This window comes from Amphibalanus amphitrite, unplaced genomic scaffold (genome assembly GCF_019059575.1).
Source record: "Amphibalanus amphitrite isolate SeventyFive unplaced genomic scaffold, NRLGWU_Aamphi_draft 000052F_arrow, whole genome shotgun sequence".
NCBI lineage: Eukaryota > Metazoa > Arthropoda > Thecostraca > Balanomorpha > Balanidae > Amphibalanus > Amphibalanus amphitrite.
This window is the reverse complement of record NW_024881548.1, coordinates 629797-647534: the sequence shown is the minus strand read 5'-3', so window position 1 is coordinate 647534 and position 17738 is coordinate 629797. Positions and strand designations below refer to the sequence as shown.

The following is a 17738-nucleotide window of genomic DNA, read 5'->3' as shown; positions in this document are numbered from 1 at the left end:
TGGTATGACTATAACCTCATCAATTTTACACATGGTGTGCAAGTTTGAACTTCCTACCTCTTAAGGTCAGGTCACCAGGTCACTTTGAATGACCCAACCTCAAGTCACTTTTTTGCAACTTTGTCACCGTGCCACAGCTACAGTAGATGTCGGAGGCCTTTGAAAGTCGCAGGATATTATTAGGTCATTAGTAGCTACAATTTGTATATCTCGGAATATTGATATCGGTGACCTAAGGTCAGGTCAATTTCGCGACCTCCCCATTATAAGTCAATGGGGGAAAAATCAACTCCCTGTTTTTACCACTAAAACGGGTCGGAATGGCCCCATATACTTAACATGACTTCATATACGATCAACCTTCACTACCTTGAGGTCTGTTTTGCTGTTGGGCAGCTGTGAGGTCATGTGACGTCATCAAAGGTCACCAAAGGTTTTTGGCCAATAACTCCGTACAGGAACAAGATACAGACGCGTGGATGGTCTCATTGTGTTCAGCTCGTCAAGACGCATCGAATGATATACATGATGACCTCGAGGTCACGTGACCTGAGGTCAACCTTTGACCTTGACCTTTCAAGGTCAACATATATATCATTCGATGCGGATTGACGAGAGGATCACGATGATGCCCTTAGTTTGTTCCTATCTTGACTAATTCGAAAGTTATTCGAGAAAAACTCTCTCCATATCTAGCGCCGCCATTTTGACTTTTTCGACCCCTGTGACGTCATCTTTGACCTGACCTGAAAATGACCTTTGTAAAAATTGTAGATCTTGGCCGTGCGTATCCGATGCCGTTTACCGCTTGTCGCTATCTTGCTTCGTTCTCGAGATCTCAGGGGGGGGGGCGGTCATCCGCCCCCCCCCCCGTCGGTGCGAAGTTGGCGCAGACCCCCGTCGGTGCGCGGGTTAAGAGTCACCTGAAGTCAGGTCGGTCACGCAACCTCACGATTATCAATCAATTGGGAAATATGAAAACTGTTATTTTGGCGCCGGGAGCCATCTAAAGCTGTCTCAAGCGCATGAATTCGCGATTTTATACAATTTTTGCAAGCCCCAGCATTCACTTTTCCATTCTTAAAGTTAGGCGACTTCATTTATGACGTCACTAAGGTCACAGGAGATTTCACCAAAAATTCCCGATCAAATTGAGCTAGCGAGTCGGGAAGCCACCAGTGGACTTGTAAGGACCTACCGCATCGAAGAAGCGATATGACCTCCTTGAGTCAGCCTTGTGGCCTGAGTGGCTCTGCCCTGACATGACCTGAGGTAAACACCTTAAATTGACCTCAACAAAAACGAAGCGTAAACTATTCGACGCGTTTTAGCATGCAAAACTCTTGGCTCTGTAACCACTTAAGGTGAAGTTGTTTACCAAAAACCGATCCCGCGACTTGGAGCACTTATACTGACCTCAGAGTTTATCGGTGGACCTGAGACATTCAACTCGGGTACCAGTTGCTGCATCTCATACGACGCACGCGGTCAGTTTTATCCGCAAGGCGCTAGCTCAATTAGGGGCAAAAAGACAGAGAGGGGTCGTAATCGCCCCCCCCCCCCCCCCTCGGCCGGGGTATATGCAGAAAACCCAAAATTCCGTTGAAGGTTAAGCACTGAAGTGATATATTATGATGCGAGAAGGTATAGGTAAAAACAAGTATGCACGCGAGCGGATGTGAATTAAACTGTGTTTGAGGTGTGCCTTTTTTATTATACATTCGATTTGCTTTAGTTATTGGTAAGAACAGATACAACCAAGAAGAGCGCCCCTGAAGAAAAGGTGGCGCACCGGACGGGTGCGATTTGAAGGTCCAAGGTCAGTCGGGGACCTCTAAGTTCGGAGCAAGCGCCGCATGTTAGTTAGGGTTAAAACTTAATACAAAAAATGGGAGCAAACAAGCATCCCGATTTTGGCAGCATCGTCATGCTTTGTCACGGCACTCATCCACTCCCTCGGCCGAAATATTAGTTCCTTTTTGTATGAGTTCTGGCATAATCCCGCACATTATGCTGCTTGTTGTTTGCCATGAAAAAAAAAACATGTTCAGCTACGTTCTACGCAGTACGCACTAACCTAACCACCATCCCATCATCCACCACTAGCCACCATCCCGTTCTGTGATCCGTTCCACCCCACACGAATCAGCCGAGATACTAGTCAGTCGGGCTAGCGCTATCCTCCCCTCCCTTCCTGACTGCACAGCGCTAAAACCCAGAGCCGAGACTTCCCGAGCGCGACCTCTGACCCCACGCGGTCCGAAGGGTCGGCCGATGCCTAAGGGCGCGCCGCGCGCCGGCCACCCGGATAGCCTCTGCCGAGTCTCCCTTCCATACACCGTTTACTACGCGCTCGATTCATTCATGATTCTGTGTTTCCGCGTCCCTCTCGCTAGGTGGCACCATGGATGTCATAGGCGATCCCAGGAAGATTGCGGCCAGAATACCCCAAACGGCAGAAAATGAGGTTTTTGGTGGATATCTCGGAAAGTATTTGGCATACAACGATGAAATTTCACAGTCTCGTGGTAAATGTGCATACACATAATCCGGGTTGATGCTTATGCATTTAAACATTATATAGGACCAGATATGTCCGAAAAAGCAAAACCAACAAGACTTTTACTGGAGAGCCGTACCTACTGCGCGCATCAGCAGCCAAGGCATTGAGGCAACCAGTCCGATTCCCGATGAAGGGAAGCAAGTTTCAGAAGAGTCCAGCTTATACTTACTGGAGAGCAGCACAATGAAGACGAGGACGGCGAGGATGACGGCCAAGATGCCAGCCCAGCACAGCCAGCGCTGTTTGGTGTTGCCCTCGCGGCCGCCCGGGTAGTACTTCTCGCCCCTGCGTACAGATGGCAGCACCGTCAGCACACAGTCGAGTAGGTGATGCGTGGGGGCGCCACAGTCACTGCAACAGTGCTGCGGTATACAGTTGATTCTAGGGTGACGAACAAGGGTGAGAGGTGAGCAAGAGGTGTATTTCGAATGTGAATAACAGCCCGGGATCGACAAGCGTTGGGAGTTCACAGGTCAACGATTTGAATGGCTGTAAATTGCGCCCTCAAGGCCGCAAAGCCTCCGGGAGCGACCTGAGACCTGAGGACTTCCTGTTTACTCCTTAGGAGCGGGGTTTCAAGATGCTGCCGATAAAGCTCAACAGCACTTTGAAGCTAATATCGAATGACAAAACGGTAGGGTTGAGAATTCAGATAATGTTACGACAAGACGGTGAACAGAGGGGCCAAGGTTTGCGCCGTCTCTCAACAGCACCAATCGGCGGTCGCCGTTCACAAATTCACTAACCGCACCGTTCCGATTTACAGTGTGAGCCCCGATTGAGCCGCTCACGCCTGTGCAATATTTTGCAACCGGCTCTCAGGGCCAGAGCTATTGTGGGGTCCAGTTACGTTATTAAATACCTCCAGCGCAATGGACGACCACTGAATGGTTAGAGGACGCAACACTCGGGGCTCATTCACCACTAGGTCAGCTGCAGTCGGGAGTGGCGGTCCACTAGCCAGGCGGCAACTCAAGCGCCAACAACACCAATCTGCCTTCACCTACTTGCTATAACGACGGCCGTTACTTGGGTAACGCGCAATCATGCAGAAAATAACCACAACAACGCAATATTCTACCAACACTACACTAATGTGCTACTTGAATGCTCCTCTACCTCTAGTTAGTCTGCTCTGCCCTACAGTGGAAAATCTGCACGAGTTGTGACTAGCCTGCAGTGCCGGGCCGAGGTATCTTGGCTGCAGTGAGTTGGCCCCGAGGCGAAATCCGCGGTCCGGAATGTGTACGAGGGCTCTGAGACCGGATGCGACGGTCTGTCGCACCCTCCAGTCCGACTCCAGGACTCTACGGCTCCACACTCTCCCCAATGGACTCAGCGACTCGACTGGACCCGGCAGGCAGCGATATTTGACTATTTGACTGATTGACCTTCTACAGTAGCGAAACATCTGCGGGCTGTGGCCACTGCTAGTGTTCCCCGCAACTCTCCCTTCTGCTATTGCTACCGACAGGTGCCGTGTTGCCAAGCCACTCCCGTCCATGGAGAGAAAGTCGCCAACGGAATGGATGGTCAGCGACCACTGACTGCACAACTAGTGAGGTGATGTCATGCCGATTTTCTGCGGGGTGTTATTAGTCCATTGCACTCTGCTGGGGTCGGTGTGCAGCTGACCGGTGCCGGCCGGCATCGGTCCTAGGGTGCGATCGATGGTAGGTCTGCCGACCAAACTGCGAACTAAATTCGATATATAATCTGCAGGGTCCGTCGTCTCTACATCGAGTATACTACAATTGCATGTGCCTCTGATAGTACGGTGCCAAACTCGTTGGAGACATCACAGGGCTAGTGTGGCGGTCTACGTCGGGCCCTACCAGCGTCGGGCGACCTCCGCCAGGTGCTGCGGGTTCAGCGTCGGCAGACTCTCCCGGAGCGCCCGCTGCAGTCGCGGCCGGCTCTCCTCCGCTGCCGGTGCCGATGGCTCGCTGTTCCGCCGCTGGCCCAGCCCGGTCAGACCGCGCCGCAGCCGGACGGCCAGTCCGTCCGGCGTCCCCGCTCCCGTCTCCGTCCCGGTCCCCGGTCCCAAGTCCAGGCTCTGCCGGAGTCGGGCGGCGAGTCGACCACCAATTCCCGCTGATCCGTTGGCAGCTCCGTTGACTGTGCCGTTCTCAGCGCGAGACTGAGGGTCTGCTGTTTCGGGTGCGGTCTTGGCTCCTCCACCGCTGAGAGTCCGTCGCAGACGAGCAGTCATCTCGGCAGGATCGAAACCCTGCCGCAGTCGCTCCAACCAGCCATTGGTGGGTTCGTTCTTGTCTCTGGCACCGGTCTCCGGATCCGCCTCCGCTGCCCCCCTTGGAGCCGGAGGTGAGTCGCCGGTGAGCCAGCCGCGGGCCCGTTTTCTGATATCCTCAGTCCGGGGCATCCAGGCGGGGACGGGGATGGTCAGCCTCAGCGAGCGGCGGCACTGGCGCTCCCCGGTCGGCGGTCGGCGCTGGATTTTGTGGGTCGGACACGGCGCCGAACAGTCTCCGGAGAGAACTGCCGGCGTCAGCAGCACTCCGCGCTGACCGGGGGCGGGGGCGGCCGGGGCACGGCGCTGCGGCTGCGCCGGCCGACGCGGCGCCGCGCTGCTCCGGAAGTGCACCACCTCCTCCGGGTCGTCGATGGAGAGCTGCGCCGGCAGCGACGATCGCAGGTCGCCGTCCAGGGAGCGCTCCTGGATGCAGAACACGCCGGGGGCGGGGGCGGCGCGGGTCTGCGGAGCCCACTGGTCGGCCTGTATCCGCCATTCTGAGTGAGGGGGACTCCGCTCGGCGTCGGAGTGGGACGCACGTCCCGCGAACGGGTCTGATTTGAAGTAGGCAACACTTACGTCGTCCGTTGTGAACATGTCGTCATAGAAGTCCTTCGGTACGCTTGGAAAATGAGAGGCATGGTGTTAGTTTGGTTTATGAGATAAGATGTTAGTCTGAAAGACGAATGTCATGGGTCGAACACGAGCACAAACTTTATTGGGTTAGTCGTCGCTTCATCCCGAATCGCGTGATACAACCGGGTCGCATTCTATTCAGAAATAACACGCACACCTCTATCACGTAAAAGAGGCGGTAGTTGGGACGATCCCCCGCTGTCAAAAACAATACTAACGACTACCTGTGCGTGCAGGCACGCATGCAATGATCACGCCGCGCTGACAACTGCATTACGCGCTCTGCAGACAGGTTGAGTGTTATATCTGATCCTCGACTGGACTGGGATTTTTAGTCCGCGTGTGTAGTTCAATATGGCTCATTTTAGGAATCTCACGCTGGGTTTGATACGCGCAGAAGAAACAGGATGAAGAATGACCGGTTTCTACTGTGAAAAATAACGAAGTGCGTAGGACGCGAGATTTACTTGGAAAAGAGAAACGCATCGATCCGCTGCGAGACGATACGTTTGCCCGCGTTTACCATTACCACTATTGAGCAATGTTGGGACCTGGTGCTAAGTTCAAAATAGAACAAAAATACAAGTGTCGACAACCCCGGATATAGTTTCCTCATTTGTCTTCGCACGGTCCTCTCCGTTGGCTGTTTGTTTATCCGTCCACTGACACCAGGAGTGGGTACAACCAGCGACAAATAAACAGTAACAGCAAATAAACGGTCTGCACGTCCACACGTAGGCAGCGCCAGACAAAGAGGCTGGACCGCCGCCACCGCTGCCGCCTACCAATACGGACGTGTTTTTCGGCCCGGCGTACGGCGGCGCACACTCCGCCCTCGTCTGATTGGCGGGCCGCGGCGGCCGTAAAGAGTGTCTGGCATCTGCGGCACTCGACGTCAGCCGCCCCGGGCCGCGGCGGCAACGGCGGTTCTGCGCACACTGCGGAGACGCTGCGGTCCGCGGCCACCGTACGAGGTTCTTGGACTCGGCTAGAATCTGCGGTCTCAGGATCCACCGAGACCGGACGGATCGCGCGGGAGACCGGACGGACCGGGCAGGCTGGACCGGAGAGACCGGTCCTCACGGTACGCCGGACCGGAGCTGACTCATCCTCCGACCACCCTCTACCGCCGGCTGACCGCCGTACCTGTTCACGGTACACCGGTGCGTCTTCCCTCCCTCCCACCACACTGAGCCGGAGGCCAGTGCACCCGGCGGCGCCCTCCGGCCTAACGGGACCCGCCGGTGCACTCCGAGCAAGCACAGGTTCCCATGAATGAGTGGCTGGAGCTTGTCAGGCTATCAAAAATTTGGCTTACATCGGCCATTACGAGCGCTCTTCATCATTTTAGTGAATGGTCCTTATTATGATGGCATGTGCTAGACAATCGTTCGAAATAAGGACGAATGCAAGGTAAATGCAGGTATTGGACTTGTAGTGGTTTTAGTAGCTATTTTCACGAAATTTTCCCCGTCCTCCTGCCAACTTTCGGTCCGTGCTCCTCTGCCTTGCCCTCCTCTAATCGTCGTCCTCCCTCTACCTGCCGTCCTCGCCTTCCTCTTTTCCGCCGGTCCATTTGTCCTCCCTCCACCTGCCTGTCCCCTCCTCCGTCCGGTCCTCTCCTCCCCTCCGCCGCGCCGGGACCACTTTCTCCGTCGGTGCGCCGTCCACCGGTCCACAGGAGCTGGTCGACCTTGGCCACCGACCACCTGTCTGGACCGACCCGACTTATTGGGTCATCTCCGACACCCGGCGTGAGCGACCCGGGGTGTGACATCGCGGCTCAGTGAGACTCACGAGCGTGATACTCACGGCGTCACGGCTCGCTCTGAGCTAGGGAAGCTCCTCGGACGTCGGTCGTGTCCCAGTGCGAGCGGAGCGTTTAGACGCCAGGTGCCTCCCGACGGCAGTCGACAGCCGTGACAGTCTCATCCGCCGTCTGTACGGTGGCCAGGTGGGCACCGCCGGTGGAAAGTTTCGGCGGAAAGAACTCATTTGCGATGGATGTTACACGACACGCTGGTGTCGTTACACTTTGTCCCGTTCGCGCCGCTGTGTAAGTGAATTCAGTCGGACATTCTTTGGAGGGGGGGGGGGGGGGTTGTGCTGTTTTTTGGAACGATCTCCCGTTTCTCGGAGGCGCTCTCTGATCCCAGTTTGGGCATGTGTCAAGCTCGAGTGCCGATCTCCTGTCACGAGTACTTTCTCGTATGGATGAGCACGTGACCGCTGGACCGCACAATCGATTTCGGTTCAGTGAGCTGGGCACGGGGAACATGAGCCCACGTCGGCGGTTATCTGCTCGACCACAAATATTTATTTGCGTAATTTACGCACATTTAAGTGTGAGCTGAATTGACAGTTTTTCTTAGCTAAGCCAGGAAAATATAATATTTAGTTGATTAAATACTGAGATACCCGAACGGGAACGTTATAAATTGTTTTTGCGCCAGCTAGTTATGAAGCTCGAATCCCATCGTCATGCTGCATGACTTGAGATAGAGCACACAATGACACACCCGAGGCGCTGCATTACTTCAAATCTCCCAGAAAATGGTGTCAGCGATCGGCTAGATAGTACTCATGTGTAAACACAAAAACATTCGGTTGCTTATCTTCCGGTCAAGTAACGGTTTCGGGACAGGTAAAAGCGCAGGAGACATGGGTGCATCACATCCTACTCGCTGCGGTTCACAGGCTAATCGAAGTAAGCCCTGACGAATGATGCTCGCTTTTCCTGTGATTTGCAATGTAACTCTACACACAATGCAGCACACGTCGGGTACCGGGTGTCATCAAGGCTGTCGAGGATGAGTCATTCGAGTCACCCTCGGACGGAATCGGTGCTGCGAAACTCGATGTCCAAGTTTGTAGATTATGAAAATGTGAACTGGAAATCGAAATAAGTCTTACCTAATGAAATACAACTTTCGCTTTTAATCATCATTTCGTAAAGGCATGATAATAGTGAAATGTTCTCGACTTCAATTCGCGAGTGTCGTTCAGTCTAGAACATAGGCGTGTCGCGAATTCCAAATAAACTAAACGGAGGATCCCTGCTCCTCGAAGTATTGCAGTCATTCCGCCTTTCAGATATGCCGACTCCGGCCCGGCCTCGCGAATTTCCCATCTCTGCTATGACCTCATATATCCATCTGGCATCATCATCTGATTTTTCTTGTCTCCGACGGGAAACCAAGCCCAGGAAATCTCTCTGTGCCACCGCCATAACACCCCACCGCTGTCTACCATCCTAAGGTGACTCAGCGCCCGCCGCGCGCTGTGGGCCCGCTCGGAACCCGGCCGGAGTCGCTCTCCGACCGGCCCCGCCGCTCCCATCTCGCCGCCGCAGTACCGCCGTGACGTGGGCCGGCCGGGGGCGGTGCGCCGCTCCAGAATGGACCGTTTTTGCCGGCCACGGGGAGGCGAGGCCAGCCGGTCTGCCGGCGCGGCGGCCAGCCATTCGGCGCGGCGGTTAGTACGGTGGGGATGGACTAGAGTTCTGCACGGCTGCAATTTTCCACAGCCTAGCCGTCCCGCAGCCGTGGCTCCACAGCCACAGCCGCCCACAGCCGTGGCAAACTGTGGGCAGCCAGCCGTCAGCCGGCCGTTGATACTTTCAATAAAATGCAACCAAATAGTATATAATATCAGTAGGCGGAACTATGGTCATGAGTACCCAAATATAGGAACGTTCCCATTTTTGGGAACGGAGTTCCCAAATATGGGAACGGGCGTTCCCATTTATGAGAACGGAAGGCAATTTTTCGGCCGTTCTCCCACTAAAACTCAAAAGTGCATCACGTCTCAAAAAAGTGCACGCTGATTTAAGTATCTACTAAATCTCCATAAAGTTATCTTTAATCTGACCGTGGAACAAGGAAATTGACCGTGGAATGATATTTTTAATGATTTTTTGAAAATGACAGAATGGTGGAAATATGGGTTATACGACATTTAGCATGCAATTTTAAGGAAAATGAAGCATTTTTTAGTTTGAGGTAAAGTATAATAATTTTCGCCTGGTTATGAACTTTCATACTATCGACACCAGATGCTGACAAATGCAAGCGAAGACGCGGACGGTCCCGAGGTAATATTGTTGACTTTTGTGTCGGGGCGGACGACCGCGTGGAACGTGAGTGAATTTACCGAGCTACTGTTGTAAACTCAGTTTAAGCGGTTGAAAATTATCCAGCTGTATTTTATCATCCCGGAAAGACATATTTTATTTGGATGCTAGCTGTTTAGAGTTGTTTTATAAGGAGCGTCATGAGCGTGGTTTTTGTCTTCCGTGTTTCTAAGCGTGATCGTTTTGGGGGAATTTCTCTTATATAGCTCGCTCTGTGTGGCTTATTTATAATTTTTATGCTGATTTCGATAATTCCTCGTGCCCATCCTACCAGGCCTTTTGCCACTTACACTCATCAAGAAAGGAAAAAACTAGATTTTCATTGGGACTAGGTGTTTTGAGGGTGTAACATATTCAGCGTTCCCATTTTTGGATACTTCCTTGTACTCGTCAACTATCGGTGATAAACAGACAGGTGCTTGACATGTCTCCACCCTCAGCGCGGACGGTGGATATAGGTATGGAAGACCTTGTTGTACATCGCTGAGCGTTGTGAATTACGTAATCCTGCAGAGGGGGGCGTGCCCGCTGCGAGATCGACGGGAATAAAAGCGCAGAAGACCGGGCGAAACATGCGACGGTCTTGCCGGAAAGGTCATCTGATGATTGTTGCGTTAACAATAATTTGCGGCGTTGGACGTGATGCTTGTTAATGAAAAGAGCCCCTGAAAGGCGTCGCTGAAATCGTTCCCAATTTTGGGTACGCCGTTCCCATAATAAGGAACGCTTGCAGCGCCAGTGTACGAGAGCGTTCCCAAATTTGGGCTCGCGGCCCGGATGATGGACTGCTTTAGAAATAGGGGAACGATTTGAAACTACGATGGGCCTTACAATATCAAACTCTTTCCCAACAATATTGAGACAAATATCAGGCGGTTCACGATCGTTTTATATTTTTTGGACGTCATTTAACGGTTCTTTTTCTTGTTTTAAATAATGCCTACATGGCGTTCCCATATTTGGGTTTATCGTTCCCAAACATGGGAACGAAAATGCGTTCCCGAAAATGGGTACGCTTGACCATAGTTCCGCCTACTGATATTAAGTTGTTTTTAGTTGAAACATATAGCAAAAAGCACATTGCAATGGGCGATTCTCAAGCTCATGAAGCATCATAGGTTAAGTGGTTGTGTATCTGGCTTTAGGCCGAAGGCCTGAAGCCTGATGCGCAACGCATGCCTACACAAGCCCTTGCAAGGGGTTAAGAAAGATGGGTAGGTAGATACCTACATCAACAGAAAACATAAACAACGAACCAGAATAGAAGCACTAGCAGTGTAGAAATCAAATGCCAAATCCTGAAGCATGGTTGTGGGACAGAACAGACCCTGGTGCTTTTCATTATCAATGTTAGGTATGGAAAATGAAACTGAAGTTGATGGACTGTCAAACAGTGATTGTCTAGTCAAAACTCTTGCTTCTTTCTTACCTTGCATATTTTCTGGGGTGTGATATGCCAGGCTTAGCGCAGCCTTCTGAGCAAGTCTAAAACTAATTTGATATGCAAGGCATCAAAACACTAGTGAGCATCCAAGAAAGAAAAACATTCATCTATTTTGATTTTTCCAAATAATGATCTTCGCTCAAATCCCCAAGGACGTGCGAGCCACAATTGCCTTTCAATCAAAAATTTTACTTGAGTTTTTAATGACGTCAATAGCAAAGAAGTGGCAATAAATTGTTTTTTGTCACTATAAACAGCCATAAAAATTACAATTATTAAATACTAATGCTATATAGTTAAAAATTGCTCTCAAACAACGGTTAGGTATCAAATTTTAACATTTTCAGAAGAAGACGTCATTTTATTAGTAAAGTCAACAGCTCGCGTAAGAAATATTGTGTTCAGGGTTTTCACCGTCATGTGAATTACGTGTTCAAGGTTTTCACCATCATGTGAATTAGCCGTAAGTAAGGTTCATGCTCACTTATAATCTAATTCCATTGGCTCCGTTGATCAGCATTTTCTGTTAGCGGTCACTAACACACCAGTTAGAACATAAAGCGCCAGTTTTATATTATGTAATTGGACTTGCCGAAAATCCAGAAATGCTTATAAGAGTTATTTTAGATAATATTTTATGAAGCCTTTACCTGCCTTTACCGAGGCGTGATTTCTTTTTCTATTACCTGAAAGAATTATTGAACGCTCGTCTTCAATAGCTGTAAGGTGCTTTCCTAATGACCAGGTGAGATTGATTTGAGAGGGATGTGACAATGCAGCATGTTGCATAATTTCTGAAACTGTCAAGCTCTTGATGATGAAGGAACAATTGGTACCTATAATTAGTATTCTGTACCAGAGTGCAAACTCCCCCACAGCAAATGGTAAAACCATTACAGGTTTTCAAAGGCTTCACCACTTTCAATGTTGCTGGGCATCCTTTGCATGATTTTTACAGGCTAGACTGCTTATTAGAATGTAAGATTAAGGATTTAAAATTTTATATTTTAGCACTTAAGATTGAGCTGGAAATATCACAGCCGTGGCCACAGCCGTAGCCGTGTTCTTGGAGATATTTGCAGCCGCCCCGGCCCACAGCCGTGGGGCTGCAGCCAGCCGCGGCTGCAGCCGGCCGGTGCAGACCTCTAGGATGGACAGACCAAGTCTGGGTGGGACGGGGGCCCCAGCATAGACGCCGCAGTGTGACCCAACGGTCGCAGGTGAAGAAACCAGGTGGGGAGTGGCGTCTGGGGTTTTTGCGTTAATTTTTCATTTATTCTGTTATTCTTGTGAAAGAAGTTACCTACAGCGTGAGGTAGCATATTAATGGCTGAATGGTAGGGAGAATAAATTTGTCATGAGGATGACTCAGACCCACTCCACTTACACTTTTTCATGGCTGATGAAAATTTCAGAAACCAAACACTGAACTGACATAAGTAATCTACGTCATGTGGTGAGTTATCGGGGCGCCCTCTCGGCCTCCACTCCTGTAGACCCACTGGGTCTGGCATTGGCAAACGCTTACTCAGCGCCGACCTCTGCTCCCAGTTGACCCTGACCCTGCTCGGGCGCCTGCTGAGTCGACAGGTCGTGTCGACGATGGGCGGCCGTCCTCCAGATCTCGCACGGTGTGGGCTGGGCGTGACTCGGGGACACGGCCTCCAACGGACGCCGTTCGGCTATGGGGCGCGGCGACACGCACGCGCCGGGCCGTAGGTCGAGCATGCAACCGACGTCAGGGGTGGTTAACAGTGGTCCGAGGAATGCATGAAGTCGAGCTGGTATACAGGGAGCAAGAGCATGAAACAATCATGAGAATGACGTGGTTGGAGGTGACGAAGGGAAGAGTGAGTATGAATGCGCCGGACTGTGGACATACGACATATGTATGTTCGTTTGCAGGTGTTTTCCGTGCGCTCCGTCACGACCGGTGAGTCAGCACAATGCTGAGTGTACAAACAATCAGCTTGTGGGCTCACGGACAGAGAAAGGTGACGGATGCAACCTGCGTCAACCCGCTCAGCTCGATCGATAGGAGGAGGTATGATCGTAAACGTCAGGAACGACGTGATCGTAAACAGGATTTGATGACTCTTGACTCGCTGTCCTGCAGGCTTTTTACTCGATGGTAGCCTTGGTGAGCACTGATCCAAAACAGCACTTGCAACCACAGGAGAGACCTCCCGCAGTCCGCAAACAACCCTTTGCTAGCAGCCAGACCAGCGATGGACCCTCCCACATTTATCCCTCAACCACGCGATATCGCAGTACTCACCCTCCGATGAACTTGCGGTGCGTGTTGCCGCCGGGCATGGCGTCGCCGCTGTCGTGGTAGGTGATGTCGATGACGGCGTCCTTGCCGTTCTTGATGCCGTTCTTTTTGTCCATGGTGACGAGCTCGAGGTCGACGGCGGCCTGTTCGCGCTGTGTGGCGCTGGTCGGCCGCTCGCCTTCGCTCTCCAGGTCCGAGGCGCGCTCCGACGAGTGGTCAGACGACGAGCTAGCCGCCGGGCGCTTCTCGTCGTCCTCGAACACGGGGTTGTCGAACCCCTGCACGACCGTGTCCTCACCCTTCTCCGACATGGTGGAGAAGCGGGTGTCCGTGGGCGCGACGAGAGGTCCTGGCTGGTCTCACCCGAACAAGGGTCCTGTCGAAAGAGAAATTGAGTTAAGGCTGTGGCGAAATAGACGATGTTTTGATGACAATGCAGGCCATGATGGGTTTTGGGTTTTATATCTAATCTTCAGCTTTTAAATAACCAGTTTGTTGTTAACACCTCGATCTTCCTGCATCTCATAATGTTCGCATCACACAGCTTAAGTTCTTCTCAACTTGTTTGAACACATCATAAGTGTCTTAGTCCCGCCTGGCGTGAAGTTGATGAAATTCCGCGCCACTAATGTCTTGTCGCTGACAATTTTAGGTGTCAGATTTACGCCGGGTGAAATTGTCCCGTCTCAGCCTCGTGTACCGGGATTATGACCAACTCGTGGATAAGCAACTGTCGGCCATCCTTCGGAACTCACGTCCGCGAAACAGCAACTGACATCGAACATCGGCTGGCTCACGAGGACCCCGGTCGTGAGGGTATGTTTGTTCTTTCAAACAATGGCCACCGCACCCAGCCGTGTCGTGGCACGTGCAGTGCGGATGGCACGAGCTGCGAGCGGGTGAAGGCCAACAAATTTCAACCCCTGCAGGGATGTCCAATGGAATGTCCCTCAATTATTTGAAGGGAGCACCATTTTCGTCCTTTGCCTCTAAACCAAACGATTATGCTTGCTTTGACGTTGTAAGGAAAGGGTTACGTTGGATGATATTGGTTAGTTGTTGTTTGGATTTATCCAATACGGCGCCGGCAGTTCCAAGGATCCCCGAGATCGTGACGCTCTAAGGCTAAATAATGAGCGCTGCGCTTCGCGTTTTGTCCGTCTCGTTTTTCAGCACGCCGGTGAGACGGATGCGCCGCGCCGGGCTACCCGCTGTGCAGCCGGGTTGTTTGTTCCCAGCCGCGAGCTGCGAGTCATCCGCCTCTGTTGCCGGCCCCCGTGCGGCCGGGGTGCTCCACGACCGCAACGGCTGTCCGGCGACGGGCTGGGTGCAGCCGCGCACAGAGCCGGGAGCGCTGACCCTGGCGGTGCCAGTCGCCGACCGACCGAGGCGCCTGAGCGTATACATGACATTCAGCGACGACGGCCGCGGCCGGGCCGATCTGGAGCGGCGATCGCGAACAGACCCACTCTCGCTCGCTCTCGCGCCGTCCGCATCGCGCACGACGCGCGGAGAAAACTCGGCCGTCGGCGGACGGGTGCACGACGGCGGCGGTGGGGGTGATAGACAGGGCGTTCGGTTTTCGGGAACGGGCGGCCGCTGCAGTCGTCTCCATGTCACTGGTAACGGCCGGCGCGAGAGCTGCCGTCCCCAGGTGCATGCATGATGAATCAGTCACGCGCCTGACCGCATGATGACCCCTCTCACTTCCTAGAGCTGCCAGATCCTGACATTGGGCTGCCAAATGACCAGGAGGATGGCACGGCATTTCATTTTTCCTTTGCAAGTTTTGCAACACCGGGTAGTGATCGGTATTCATCTACCCGGGCAGGGGAGCAGAGATGACGTCGAAAAGTTTCGAATGCAAATCGCGTATATCACGAGACCAACTTTCATAAAACCAAATCCATGATGGTCATGGGACCACCCGACCCACTGTCAGATGTCACATGACATACCGCCCCCGCCCCCGCCCCCGCCCCCGCCAACGGCCGGCGGTCTGTCTCTGGGGCGGATGGCGGTTGGAGGCAGACGCGGCGCAGCACGGCTTTCACTGCAGCTGGTCCGGCGGCGGCGGCGGATCGGACTCGGGCTGACCTTGGTCAAAGTCAGATGGCCGGCGCCGTCCGCCGACTGAGCTGGACAGAGGGATCGTCCTGGTGCCTCAGTACTCTACGACCCTGGAGGCCGCACGATCTCGCAAAGATACCTCAGCGGCCGCTGCAGAAAGTCGGATGGACGAGCGGAGTAGGAGGAAAGGAATGTGCGTCGCAGAGCAGCTCGCCTCGCATCGCGGGAGTTATTACTCGAAGAGTCACTTTGTTTCGTGGGTAGACGATGGATTTGTTTGTTGATTCATCTTTTTTTGTTGCGTCTCTCAGTCGTCGAGATGGGATATTTCTCAGGAGACGAAATAGTTGGGCGGGCTGGGAGCGCCGCAACAAATAAGTCATTAAAATTGCCCAGCCTACACAGATACCTACTTTCACGTCATGTCATGGTAACAGCATGGCACGTGAAGTCAGCTCAACTGATACTCAGAAGACATACATTACAGACGCAACAGATAAGCATATATTTGGCTGGCCGTAAATATGTACACGACCTGAGGAGCTAGCTGACAGTCATCGCGATTTGCGCAATGGAGGCCGTCCCACCCTGGCGGGGCTTCGGTAGCGGGGACGATGGATGAGGACGCTCCGCTCCATGTGTTAACACATATCGCAATCGACGGGCTCGTGTCTTTATGAGATCGAATCGTCAATCAGTTTCTGCTTAAAACGAACAAGCATGGTGAGAAGCCGCGCACCATTAGCCATCTGAGGATATGTGAGGCCCTGACTAGGCCCCCGCGGGGCCCCACTGGCCGTGGACGTGTTATGTTACATAACGAACCGCACATCCATGCTGCGGGACCGGGACCGGCGTGGTACCGGACCCGGTGTCTTCCGCGCCCGGCACGGAGTCCCTCCCCCTTCCCCGATCGTCATTGGCGCCTTCTCCGCCGGCCACTGGCGCTCCAATGACGTCACGGATGATGTCATTACGTGGGCATCCGCTATGGTTCGCTGCTGTGATCGAGCTGGTTTTTACGGAGAGCGGGTGGCGGTCCCATGCTCGTTACGGCGATCTGGTCACGCAAACTGGAGGACGGAGCTGATTCAATTCAGGCGAAATGACACGGTGATTCCCATAGTAATTGGATTTGTGCTTCGGAGGTGGAAGACAGTATTTATTTTTCAGTTTCGTGATATTTACTCATGGCGTGGGAACTGTAGTTACACGGGCAATGCATTTGCAATATCAGCGATACCCCTTCTCACTTTTAGAGAAAGAAACCTATTTTTTTTCAGCCAACGTGGTACGGGTGGTGTACGCGCTCGTGTGCTAAAACCTGCACCAGGATGTCTGTTTTCGGTCAAAATTAAGAGTTGTATTGCAGCTCAACCACATCATCGTAGATGTGGCACATGGTGTAATCATTGTTTTTTACATATATGTCGACGCATTTTCCATATACCTAAACGTATATTTTGCCGTCCATGAGCTTCACCCATAGAAGTTTATTTATCTTTACTTTAAGACTACTAACCCGACTTATGAATTGTGAACAGCCATTGAAAGTGACAACCCGATAAACGACACCAGATAAGACCAGTATTTCAGTGAGGTCAACCGTCCCATTTCTGACGGTAATTCTGTCGACGTGGCGTGTCCCGTCTCAACGCCCGTCTGATCCCTGCGAGCCCACCTCGGACCCATTCAGACGTCCTGCCCACATCTCTCAGCCTCGGCGAGCGGTGTGAGGAACTATCGGGCTGTCAGACACCTCCCCTCACCGATCAGCCCACACACCGTGCCGGGCTGGCGGCGAGGTCACACTCGGGGTCAGACAGAAGGCCACGCATAGAGCCTGACGAGCTGACACGGAATGAGACGGCCGATGGGTTAGAATGAGACGAAAGAGATGATGGGTTGGAATGGAACAGGACAAGGTTAGAAACAGGATGGGGTGAAGGTGCAATGGCATAGGACGAGTCGACTGGGATATTGTTATGGAGCAACCAGGTTGAACCAGAAGGAACGAAGTAGATGGAGAACTGGCGGCTGAATCGAGATGAGCTGAGCTAAAACAAGGTGTGTGAGACGTAACGATTGAACCCGTAGTGACGGGGTAGGATGAAACGAGACAGACGTCGGGAAAGGGTGAGACATCTCGATGGCGTTTGTCCCGAGAGAAGCGGCTCCGTCTGATGCCGTGAGACGGGCCTTTCATCTGCGCTCGCGCGTGAGCGAGCCGTCTCTGAGCGGCCCTCCGGGGGGAGATTCTCTCTCAGTGGATGCGGCCAGGCGGAATATCTCTCTCGTGATGCCATGAGAGCGGGCGGGACGACCCGTGGTGACCTTGTGGAACGAGGGGGAAGCCAAGATGGG

General features: G+C 52.7%; 1 protein-coding gene across 1 annotated transcript in view; it reads right to left on the bottom strand.

Annotated features, from left to right (window-relative positions):
• The window catches only part of LOC122377913 (cell surface glycoprotein 1-like), a 56826-nt gene that overhangs the window by 12459 nt on the left and 26629 nt on the right, over positions 1 to 17738 (bottom strand). The window contains exons 2-3 of the mRNA XM_043358505.1: positions 13308 to 13680; positions 2733 to 2848 (exon numbers count right to left, since the gene is read on the bottom strand). Coding sequence (XP_043214440.1) covers positions 2733 to 2848; positions 13308 to 13615 — 424 coding nt within the window. The 5' untranslated portion in view covers positions 13616 to 13680. The remainder of the gene's footprint in view (positions 1 to 2732; positions 2849 to 13307; positions 13681 to 17738) is intronic.